The 12830-nt window shown below is 41.1% G+C and overlaps 1 protein-coding gene across 2 annotated transcripts in view; it reads right to left on the reverse strand.

Moving 5' to 3' along the window:
* LOC121919913 (collagen alpha-1(XXVIII) chain-like) overlaps positions 1 to 12830 on the reverse strand; it is a 109813-nt gene that overhangs the window by 24246 nt on the left and 72737 nt on the right. For both annotated transcript variants that reach the window (XM_042446918.1, XM_042446917.1), the window contains 8 exons: positions 12092 to 12160; positions 8331 to 8399; positions 7762 to 7830; positions 7610 to 7678; positions 7169 to 7237; positions 3511 to 3582; positions 2435 to 2503; positions 621 to 692 (listed from right to left, as the gene is read on the reverse strand). In XM_042446918.1, the coding sequence (XP_042302852.1) occupies positions 621 to 692; positions 2435 to 2503; positions 3511 to 3582; positions 7169 to 7237; positions 7610 to 7678; positions 7762 to 7830; positions 8331 to 8399; positions 12092 to 12160 (558 nt within the window). The remainder of the gene's footprint in view (positions 1 to 620; positions 693 to 2434; positions 2504 to 3510; positions 3583 to 7168; positions 7238 to 7609; positions 7679 to 7761; positions 7831 to 8330; positions 8400 to 12091; positions 12161 to 12830) is intronic.

The following is a 12830-nucleotide window of genomic DNA, read 5'->3' on the forward strand; positions in this document are numbered from 1 at the left end:
ACTCGCAAATGCTCTACAACAGCTGTCTTTGCATAGTGGGTCCTTGGTATCCTCTGGGGTTTGGTTCCAGGACTCTCTGTACATAACAAAATCCATGGATACTCAAGTCTCAGTAAATAAAAAAGAAAAATTGTGTCCTTTATATAAAATGGGAAAACCAGTGTTTGCTTTTGGGAATATATATATATATTCAAGACATGGGTAGTTGAATCCGTGGATAAAGAATCCATGGATGTGGAAGGACAACTGTATTTCTTAGTCTTTGATCATTTAGTACATTTCTGATTGATAAACCCCAAGGAGGCTCAACTGCATAGGACTATGGGTAGTCCAATTTTAGGGGTGGGGGCTCAATTCTCTCTGTTCTAGTCTTTAGGGAGTCTTGGGTCTCCCCCTGCCCCCCTTTTCAGGGTCCATTGGGACCAGTAATGGGAATCCTTTAACTCTTCCTCTACTTCAGACTTGATCAGAATCATACACAGTACACACATGCTGGCTATTGAAAAAATAATAGATGATGCAATGACAAATTGTGTAATAAACTTCATGCCTAGTTTGGTCATAACCAATTTGCCCAACCATGCCAGAGATGGTAATAAAGAACAACAGAAGAATGCTACCTTAGCCCCTGCTGGTCCAGGGATTCCAGTTGGTCCTGATAATCCACGTATACCTCTTTGACCTTGATCACCCTAGAAAAAGTATTTATGTGATTATATTTTTTACTCTGAAGTCCAGGGAAAAAAGTGTTTTAACTCTGTTGCAGAAAATGACAAAAATTATTTGTAGCAGTGGTGTCACTAGGGGTTTCTGAGGAGGTGTGGACCGCACCAGGTAACACCCTAAGGTCAGGTGACATCATGCTCCTCAAACATCTGCCTTTTGACAGAAATGGGCTGTGGCACTCTCCTGTGTCCCTTTAAAATGCTGAAGAGCTGGTGTAGGTGGGGGGATGCTCAGTGGAAGTAGAAATAAGAGGCCCCCGCTTTTCTTTAGAAAAAAAGAAAGTAATTTAAATTTTTAATTTTTAAAAATTTATTCTTCTCTTCTAAAATTTTCTTTATAAACATCACATTTTACCAAATTTTCACTTTAACCACATGAGACAATATATATGTAAATATATCTAGGATGTTCATATGATATTGTAATTTAAAGGTATAATTTTAATTGTGCTAATTATTTCTATCACAAGTATTACCATTACATTCAATGATATATGGGAATTATGATTTAAGAGTAACATAAATAGTTGCTTTGGTATGGGAGGAGATCAATGCACCAAGCCTAGGGATGCCACTGCTTCGTAGCACACACAAAGGTAAATAGGAGGGCTTCTGGCACATGAGATCTGTAAGGGCATCAGTACAATTGCAAACAAAAACGTGTCTCCTTCCTACTTTGGAGCCCCTCAAATTCTGCAATAGAGGGAAAGTTTTGGGACAAGAAGAAGTGGACATACAGAGGAAAGTCCTATTGCATGAGTACAGGGAATCTGAAATTGAAGAGAAGCTTTCAATTAGGACCAGGATGCCATAAAGCCAGTAGGGAATTGGTTTATCTCACATTCAGGTGTTTTTTTTAATATCATAAAACATTATGATTCCAGTGATTTTTTAAAAATTGAGATTATGTTACATTTGCAGACACTTGCTAGAATCCTGTTGGGACCTTATGTCATTATAAGTGGATTTACTTCTATGGGAATTAGAATTGTGCAATTGCATAACATCTGTATCCTGTGGAGGACTGCTGTTATGTTACTACATAGCAGAGCCAGCAAAGTGCCTAATGTGCATCCGTGCACAATACACATTACCCAGCACTATCATTGGTCCCAACATGCATTAGGCGCTCTTTGATGTACCACTATGTATCTTCATATTTAAGTAAACAGGTTCTTCAGTCCCTCTGCTAGTTAGCTAGGTATGTGCAAAGTTATGTAATGTAAAAAGTTATATGAGATTCTAGTGAACACATTTTTGCTAGAGTAGGCTTCTGCTGTTGTTGGAAAATGATGGAAATATTACCCTTTCATGAACAAAATGAAATCTATATGAGTTGATCAACTTGTCTTTTTTAAAAAGAATGAACAAATAACTTCACTATTCCAAGGTACTAACAATCATCCTAATGAGACGTTACAGCTATAGATTTGTGTTTCAGAATATAAGCTATGCTAAACAGTTGTAAAATAGCATCATAAAGAGTGACGCTATCAGTGGATGCCATGTGCTAAGTTTTCTCCCATATTACCTGTGGTACAATGTTACTGCCTGCTGTTTCTTTCCTTTAAATCCCACCAACCTCAAACCATCACCACTTTCCAGGTGTTTGGTGAAATCTAAGATGTTGCTCACAGTAATAATAATGTATCATTAGGCTTTATAGTCGCATAAGAATTCCACAGTCCATTAACAAATAAATTCCTTGCCTTTTCACCCTGTATTCCAATTCCAGGAGCACCTTCTGGGCCACGGAGTCCAGGCAAACCCGGTTCTCCCTGAAACAGAAAGAAAGGACTAGCATAATTGGGTATGTAACTGTATAATATACAAAAAAGGAAATGGAGTTCTGTAGGCCACAAGGGAAATGCCAACATCCGTATTATCAGAGGCAACTGGGTTACAATCAATGAAAGCTAATGGCAGATCAAACATGTTAGTCCTTAAGATGCAACAACACTTTTTACAGGGATGTGTGTATACATACAAACAAACAATAAATTGTGTGCACACTGGTTAATTTATCCTTACTTGGTTAATCCTGGTGGTTGTTGTCCCTGAGTGTCTTCAAATAATTTCCAACTTATGGAGGCCCCAAAGTGAACCCACCATGGGGCTTTCTGGGACTGAGTGTGTGTGACTCACCAAAGTCACTAAGTGGGTTTCCATGGCTGAGTGGGGAAACAAACCCTGGCCTCCAGAGCTGGAATACAATGCTCAGACCACTATGCCACTCCTATGTGCCATATGTAGTTCCAGATAGAATGCTTCCAGCATGCTGAAGCTCATATCTGCCTCTTCAAACCATAGATATCACACTGGTTTGTTGATTTAGGGCCCGAACAGACAGGCCAAAATAAAGCTGCTTCTGTTCACTTTGGAGGTATGCTGTTTAAATGATTCATGCATCCTAAGAGGCCAGAAGCCTTGTCAAAGCCATGCTCCTGTCCTGGAGCGCAGCTTTGATGCAGCTTCTGGCCTCTTAAGATGCTTGTGTCATTTAAACAACATATCTCCAAAGTGACCAGAAGCAGCTTTATTTTGGCCTGTCTATTCAGGCCCAACATTAGTACCAACCCAATGAGTCATGAAAAGCAAAACTCTTTTCTACCCTTGTTTTGATTCTATGGTCTGCAACTCCTGCCACACTATGTTATTTTGTGCATGATCAGCCCCATCACAGCACACATATTTCATTTCTGACTGCATTGGTCATTCTGACTGGTCATTCTGCCAATTTAAAGGCTTGCAATTAAAAGTAGAAAAAAAGTTGAGAGAAATAAACCTTTTGTCCAGGTGCTCCATCTTCTCCTGGAAGGCCAGGCAATCCTGCCAGTCCTGAAGAACCTGGCTCACCCTAATAGAAATGGAAAATCTGGGAAGGTTTTATCTATTCAATTTTGAATTTATTTTAGTAGCCCAAATCCATGACAAATCATTTAAATATACAAAATATTCAAAGTACAACAAAATGCAATTACAGTACAGCCAGAATCCACTTAGGAAGTTACAAATGCATAACTTAGAGTTTTATATTAACGATCCCTAGATATGCCCTAGTTCAGGAGATGTATTGGGACCATGAAAAAAAACCCAATCTGCACTTACCAGGCAGCAGCCATTGTGACTGATGGAGGTCTGTTCCTTTTTCTCTTGGGATTAGCAGGTGATTGATGTTTACAGCCTCCCTTACACAAGCCATCTCTGTTTCTGTCTGTCACAATGGAGATTGCTCACAGGAGGGAGTGGGAATATCAGGCAGCTGCTTCCCAAGCAACAAGGGAATTAACCCCTGTGGATTGTAGCTGCTGATGCCCAGTGAGGACTGGGATGGGAGGTTGGGCTGGGAGTCACTACATAGCTGTGTAACTGCAGCAGTTATGCATTCATAAATGACCAAGTGGATTCTAGTCAATGTTACTTGCAGTAATATAACAATATATAAGAGAATTTCAACATTATCAGCAATCATCACAGATTAATGTTCTGAGTCTCCTAAACTTTTTGTAACATTTTTTTCTCATTCTCTCTTTTTTGCAGCCAAAGCAAAAAGAGCCACCTGGTCTTTTAAAATTTTTAACAACCAGTTCCAGGGAACTGGTGCAAACTGGCTGAATAACACTACCACCTAATCATCCAGCAAGGGACTGGGGAATAAGTACAAAACTTCCAGAGCCTGATTTCTAAATCCAACACTAGTGAGATTATCGCACTGCGTTCTGAGAACGTTCCATATCATCACGTGATGAAAACGTTCCTGGAACGGATATTACCGCATTAGAAATCAAAACGTGATCAGAACGGGATCAGAACGGCAGTTTACCGCACTGCGATTCCTTTTTCTTGAAACCGTTCTCAGAACGGTTTGCTGTATTAAGTTTTGTGGGCTGTCTTCTGATGACGTCGCCACTCAGTGGTTGGACGGCTCGGGAGAGGCGCTGCCCCCAGGAAAGAGGGAAAAGGGAGGCTTGGGCCATGGAGCTCGCCTCTCCTGAGTCCCTCGGCTTACTGAAATCCCTCACCTCCCTTCCCCATAGGAATCAATCCAAAAACAGAGTTTTAAAAAAGCAGTGAGCCCTATGGGTCTTCATCTGGGGGGAGCAGAGGATGCTTGGCTATGGGGTTGTCCTGCCATCTCTCCCTCTCTCCTCTTTCCCCATAGGAAAGAATCCAAAAACGGAGTTTAAAATCTCTCCCAGATGCAGACCCAAAGGGCTCTCCTCTGCTCCTTTTAAACTCAGTTTTTGGATTGATTTCTATGGGGAAGGGAGGTGGGGGATTTCAGTAAGCCTAGGGACTCTGGCCGGGAGAGTGCTTCTCAGCCTCACTGAGAAGTCTTCCCTCCGAAGATTCTCTTGGGAGGGAAAGAAGGCAAGCCCCTATAAAACGCTGGGGCTTCATATGCTGGCATATGTTTGAAGAAAATAGGATAAAACCTATGTAACTTGATGGGCCAAGGGCAGAGTCCCCTCCTTGGCAGCCTGGGCATTAAGGGAGCTCCACGGAGGTCCCTTCAAGCAGAGGGAAAGGGAGGGGACTGGGCCAAGGGCAGAGCCCCAGCAGCCATAGCAGCTCTTTAAACCGGTTAGAAAAGAAGAGTCCTCTGCTGTCATCCCATTTCCCCTTTTTGGCAGCTTGACACCCTTTTGCTCCTGTGTGTGTGCATGTAATGTGTGCCTTCAGGTTGTGAGCTTCCCTCCCCGCTTTAACTCTTGTCTGGCTCTTTGCTATGGAATTCTGGGAGTTTTTTGCTTGCTTTTGTGTGGTGCTCCAAACAGAGGAGCTTTTGTGGGTTCCCTCCTGGAGGGAAGGAGGAGAAGGTCCTGGGCATCCCTGCCTCCTGCATTGTGACAGCACAGGAGACCCACTGGACATGACACTAGAGACCCCCGGAGAAGCAGCCAGACCCTCTCTCTTTTGCTCTCTGCTCTGGTCTCTTCTTTCCCTCTCTTTCCCTGCTTTCCTCTTCTCTTCCTTGTCCCACCTTTCCTCCCTTTTTCCTCCCTTCCCTCCCTCCTTCTTTCCCCCCTCACACACACACACCTTCCCTCACTGCAGTCGCTCACCTCCCTGTCTCCCTGCCTCCCTGCCTGTCATTCTTTCAGCCAATCAGGAGACGGAGGAATGAGGGAACGGATTTGAGAACGGATAAGAATACCGCACACACTTCTCTTGGAACGTTTTCATCACGTTTCAGCTCTCTGGGAACACATTCAGAACACATTCAAATCCGTTCCCTCCTGGAACACATTTGGAACACATTTAAGCGTTCTGAGAACCCGATTGGAACACATACGTGCGGTATTCTCAAATGCGTTCCGTTCTCATCACGTGATCAGAACGTTCTCAGAACGCAGTGCGATAATCTCCTAGGTAGTGTAGGAATTCCAACTCACAGAAAAGATTTCAAGAATTATGACTTAGACCATCCTTCCCCAGCCTGGCCAATGTTGGCAGGAGATGATGGGAAAATGATATCCAAGACATCAGGAGGGTATGTGAAAGAGAAGACAGCTCTAGGTTGCCTAATATGTTAAACAGAAACTTACATGTTTGCTAACATCAGCCAATATAACAACAACAATGCAAATCTATGCTACAACTAGTGTGCTCCAGAAAACACCTCTGTTGTACTTTCACTGCTTTCTGGCATATCTGTAAAGAAACCGTGTTTTAGCACCCAAAGGGCTGCTGGTCCTGCTTGTTGTTGTTATTGTTACTACTACTATTATCATTAACTTATATAAGTGTCATCAATCTATGTTGAACTTCACAAAACAGAACAGAAAAGTGCCCTACCAAAGGTGTATAATATAAATTATACAGGGGAAGGAAGAGGTAATATAGTTATATAAAACCAGTACAACATAATTGTAAAACAAATTATCCAAATGCAAATACAAAAGCCTATGCAGCATGATACAAAACAAGCTAAGAAATGCATATATTCAAAATGTACAAGATTATGAAACAAAAGTAAACTAAAATTCCAAAAGCTTTGGAAAACAAGAAAATTTAAACTGAGATTTAAAAACAATGAGGGAAGGCGCAGCCTCCAAACATTCATGGGCTGCTGCCACATTGCACAAGTAATGCAGTTTGACACTGCTTTAAATGTGATGGCTCCATCCTATGGAATCCTGAGATCTGTAGTTTGTTGTGGCACCAGAGCTCTCTGGCAGAGAAGGCTAAATCTCATTCTCGCTTCATTTCCCATTGCAGAAGGGTAAATGTGGCACTTGAATTCAGCTCCCTTCCCAGTCCCTTCTAAGCTCAGTAATGCACCTTCCGTTGGATGTTGTGACAAAGTGCCTCACAGACAGCCCACTGCTGTTCGTGTATATCTCTACATTATGACTATTACCCACAATGATTTATTCTTATTATTCAGATTTTATTTAGAATATAGCACTATAGTCATATACACTAGAAAGATGCCTTACCTTTGCACCAGGTTCTCCAAGACCTCTTTCTCCAGGGGCTCCAGTTTCTCCTGGCAAACCTTGATCACCCTTCAAAAACAATACAAACAGCTAAAAACACAAACAGCTGGAAAGCTTGAGTAACACTTGAATAGTTGCTTAATTTTTCATTTTCACAGAGAAAGTATGGCAACACACCAGTACCAGGACCCTTATTTTAGCACATAAACCCCTTACCTCTTGTTTTCCTTAATTTCATTTTTAGGTGAAGGGGAGAGGTAATAGTATGGGGAGGCTGTGGTTTGTGTGTGTGTATGTGGGGGGAGGGGGGGGAATTTGGAGGCATCACACTATGCCCACCTCTGCTTTACAACATCACAAGAAATGAAGACATCTTTTGCAAATTCTATTTTACATTAAAAAGGAAGTAGTTGCAGTTCTGTTTTTGATTAAATCACTCACTTTTGGTCCAGGTACCCCTTGTCCAGTTGGTCCTCTTGGTCCTGGTGGTCCTTTGGGGCCTTCTACTCCCTGGTAAACATGAAAGAATATTAATCTTATGGGAGGAGTTCTTTTAATGTGGGAGAAGTAGTTTTCTTAAACCATACACTCACCTTTTCTCCTTGAATTCCAACACCAGGTAATCCAATAGGTCCAGGCAAACCAGGTGGGCCAATTTCTCCCTGATAAACAAAGTTTGGCTGATTACTACCACACATATAATTTCCCAGCCTTACTCATAAATTAGTTGAATCTTTTACTTGAGAAGTACAGTACAATTTGACACAGCTCCTTTGAAGCCAATGGGGTCAGCTCAATACAGATGAGCTGACAATCCAATTCTATATTTCCTAAGTCACAATTAAGTAGCAGGCTTAATAAATGCTGTCTCTGCTGTGGTGAATGACATATACAGTCACTGTTTTCTCTTTCCAAAACACAACTTTCCCACAGAATCAATTACCTCTTATTGAATCTCACACTTTACTATGAAGGGATGTTAAAAGAGCCTTTGGAAAGTTTATTGGGCATCAATCTATCCACAAAGTACAGTATTGTTCAATGTCCATTGAAAAAGCAAATTCTTTATTTTGCTTCATTACACTCTTTGTGATTAGTATCAGTCACAGGGCATTCACGTTTCTTTAGATTTTCTAAGTCTTCTGGCATATTTACTGCTTACCTTTTCACCCTTGATGCCAATGCCTGGTTGGCCCCGGGGTCCCTTTGGACCATCAAAGCCACGATCTCCCTGTATGGAGAAACAGATTTATATGGTAATTAGCAAATGTGATTGTTCACTTTAATCTTGGATTCTCTGTACTTCAAATGGACTGATGCTAATAATGTAATAAAATAATTCAAAAGTTTAGGTTATGTTCCCCTGTATATCAAAGAGGTTTTTTCACTACCACATGAGATTCAAATCAATGAGATCACTATTCACAAAGCAACCAACAGTTACTGTTCCCTCCAATTCAGATACAATTACACTCATCCCTCCATATTTATGGCTTTGATATTTTCAGATTTGATTAATATGTTCTCTCTAGGAACATCTAGGTCCCCCAGTGCAACTCTATGGTCAACTTTAACTAAAAGTTGCACTGAAAGACCTACAGTTTCCTAGAGAGAATACTGTACTCTACTAGGCATTTGTAGCTCCTCCAGTGCAGTTCTATGGTCAGTGTCTGTCAGACGTTGATCTCAGAGTTGCACTGGAGAATATGGAGATTCCTAGAGAGTTGTCCTCTCAGGTAAAAACATAGTGTTTTTGTTATTTGCAGTTTTTCCATATTCATGAGGCTCTTGTGGCCCTAACCTTAGTGAATATGGAGGGACAAGTGTACTCCACTTCTGAATTTTCCATAATTTGAGAAAGGGTTCAGTCAATGCACGTTTTACAACAGACATGACATATACATAGACCTAAATAGTTGTCTCTATGATGTTATGATGCTGAATTGTGCCTGGACCCTAACTGGAACTCAGTACAATTTGTAATCAAAATGGATGAACAATGTCTTCACAGGGTTTAGTCCAGACGTTCAGACTACTTGCTATGGATCACACTTTTGCTACTGCATGTTCCTAGGTTTCTAACAGATGGCTAGTGGTATTGTCATCTCTGTCACTGACAATTACCTAGGGCACCTGAGTTTAGGTTCCCTTCCACAGCCAATAAAGTGGACTTCTTCAAAACATGTGATTGGGCTGTCATAACTGAAAGCACCAACTATCTGTTCACTAGTGCATGTTCCATTCTATTCAGTGTTAGAAAACATCTCCGCTGTTCCAAGTACTGGATGCAGCAATCCAACATTGGGGTTAATGGGCTTGTCAGGTCATGACTATCCTGGGTGTTGATATTTCAAACCCTGAGACCTAGGGACAACCCCTTGTGATATCACAGTGAGGGTGGGCCCTGGTGAATTACCAGGGTGGTATTATAAGGTATAGCCTCTGGTGATGTCATTAAGCATGATACCTTTAGCATCAAGCATGGTTGTACAGAGTTTTGTGCCTTCAAGTAATTTCCAACCCATGGTGGCCCAAAGGCATCACAGGGGTTTTCTTGGCAAGATTTGCTCAGATATGGTTTTCCTTTGCCTTATTCTTGTGCATAGAGTGAAAAATGCAGTCTAAAAATTGAGAAAAATAGGGACACAATCATTTTTCAAGGCAGAACTTTTATCCTGAGATTCTTTCCCCTGGCCCTGAAGACATGAGAAGACATTCTTGGCCTAGAGTTCTGGGAACCCTACTGGAGACTGCATGCCCCTAATATTGTTCTAAATTGTCTTTCTGGTGTAAAAAGGAAATTCTTTTTCTCACAGGCACTGTCCACTGCTTGATCAGGCTACAGTTTTCCTATTAACTAGTAGTCAAATTCTTCATGCCTCCCCTTCCTGAAATCCTTTTAGAACTTTATATTTAAAAGTATATACTTTTGACAAAAAGGTTAGATATGTTTTCTTTTTTATTGGTTCTCTTCTTGAAAAACAGGAAACATCATATTACAATTTGTCTCACAAATACCACCCTTGACTATATAAAAGCATACATAAATTACTGATCTTTGTTTTTTCTTCTATTTTTTGTGGCGGCAGGATGGAATTCTATTGAGACTGGAGTCCTGGCTGATTTCCAAATTGTTTCCTTACATTCATTCTGCTTGTTTAAACTTTCTTTGTAGCTCCAGTTTGTCAATGCCTCTTTAATTTCACTAAGCTGATGTGAAGTTTGGCTTCATTTTCACTGGGATGGAATTGCTTCATGTCTCTCAAGGAATTGTTCTGCTTGTGCAGCCATTTTTTCAATTAGCATTTTTTATCTTTATATAGAAAGGTTGCTATAAAATATAATGAAAATATCAGGAGGCCAAGTGCAGACTGTGCAGAATGGTTACAGTAAACCTTATATCTGTCTCATATATGCACATATACACAGGCTTCAACTCATAAAATAATAATAAAATAATAAAGTTTTTATTTGTACCCCGCTCCTTCCCAAGATCAGGGCGGCTTACAGCAAATGGTTAAAACAGAATAAATACAGTACAGATTAAACAACTAAATACAATTAAAAAAACAGGCTAAAATGCCCCATAAGCCCAACCTCTTGGCCACGAAAGAGGAGGGAGGCCCACAGGATTTTAGTCGGGGAATGCCTGTTGGAACAGGAAGGTTTTCAGGTCCTTCCTGAATTGGGCCAGGGTGGTAGGCACCACATGTGGCTTTCCAATACAAAAACATAGGTCACCACTGCCTAGGTTGGCATGAAATGGGGCTCCTGTAACTAATCCTGAAGAGACTGAGAAGCAGGTCACGATGCTGAAATACCCTGTCAAGACGGACAAAGATACTCATCTTCAAAGACTGCAGTCAAGAAATCAGAAGATTACGAATGAGAAGGGCAGCAATGAAAGAACTAGAAAAGATCCTAAAGAGTAAAGATATACCACTGAGCACCCCAAGTTAGAATTGTCCAAGCCATAGTATTCCCCATCACCATGTATAGATGTGAGAGCTGAACAGTGAATGAGGTAAATAAGAAGAAAATTAACTCATTTGATATGTGGTGCTGGAGAAGGGTGCTTGAACAGATCAAGCCAGAACTCTCCCTGGAAACCAAGATGATCAAATTGAGATTGTCATACTTTGGCCACATCATGAGAAGGCATTAATCATTAGAAAAAGACCTTACCACTGCCAGGATTCAAAATGGCTTCCTCCATTTTCACCTTATCTACATGAATCATGGGCCAGGTTTCATATCAGGCCATGGTGGAAAGCAAGAAGCCTCTGGGCACCTCTCACATCTCTATCAAGCCGTCCCCTTCACTACAATCAAGGAAAACTAACACAAAAGTTCTTGTTCCTTGAAAGAGAGAGTATACAGCCCCTGCTGCCCCTTCATGATCTAGCATACTGAATGCCCAGCCATACCAACACAGCATAGTGAAAGAGAGTCTTTTTATGTCCTATGGAAATCCATCAAATACATCTGAGGAAGTAGACTTAGGTCTATGAAAGCTCATGTTGCTAACTTCTTTCTTTCAGTTATGAGAGGTGCTTCAATATCTCTTGACATAATTTGATAAAATGTAATGACACTTTGTGTAGCATGCAGACTTCAGTTGGAATACGGAAGTCCCAACTTGAATATTAGACAAGTAAACTGCTAGTTATTGTGGTTGTAGTACTGCTTCTGAAACATGTGTATCAGCCCAGGAGTCTGAAAAGAGAAAATGAATTGGCAAAATTGATCTCCCTCTCCCTTCCACTGATAGAAGACTTTGCTAGATCAAAGATCCCCTCATTTGTGGTAGTCCATGAAAGGATGCAACCAATAACTCTGTATGTTTTGATCATTCAGTCTGGAAAGGAAAATTGCATATATTACCTTTTTGAATAAATGGCATTCATTTAAAAAGTGTCATACCTTTGGTCCTGGAAGCCCTTCACCTGGAGAACCCCTTTCTCCTTGAACACCTTGTGGTCCTGGAGGTCCCTGCAAAAAGAAGATTTGAAAACATCCCAGAAAAATATGGAAATCAATAGCAAATCAATCTAAATATGAGCTTTATGCATCTTTGTGGTTTGGAGCCTAGTTTCAACCTGCCCCAAATTGCTAGAGTAATACTATATTTATGATACATGGAAAAACCCAAAAAACCAGACAGCTATGAACTGCAGCAATAACAAGTTGTACCAGATTATGCTCACAGCCTTTCCCCCTCCACTTCAGGCATCACTGAATAAAAGGCTTAAAAATGTGAGCCTGCAGGGTTCATCCTGTAATAATCCAACAAAGCAGTCGAGTGTAAGCTCAACTTTAATAATAAATTCACTTGGATCACTTACAGGCTTATAAAGCAAGTGCTCAAGATTCCCTGCAGGAGAACTTGCAAAAAGATACTCAGCAATTCTTATCATGTCAGTGGGTTTCCTGGAGAGTTGATAGATTAAAAGCCACAGAACCCTGCCATCATGGGTTATGATGTCGAATCTTCAATAATGTGGGTGGGAAACCTAGAATCGTAGAGCTGGAAGAGACCGCAAGGGCCATCCAGTCCAACCCCATTCTGCCATGCAGGAAATCCAGATCAAAGCATTCCCGATAGATGGCCATCCAGCCTCCGTTTGAAGACCTCCAAGGAGGGAGACTCCACTACACTCCT

Source organism: Sceloporus undulatus, chromosome 1 (genome assembly GCF_019175285.1).
Source record: "Sceloporus undulatus isolate JIND9_A2432 ecotype Alabama chromosome 1, SceUnd_v1.1, whole genome shotgun sequence".
NCBI lineage: Eukaryota > Metazoa > Chordata > Lepidosauria > Squamata > Phrynosomatidae > Sceloporus > Sceloporus undulatus.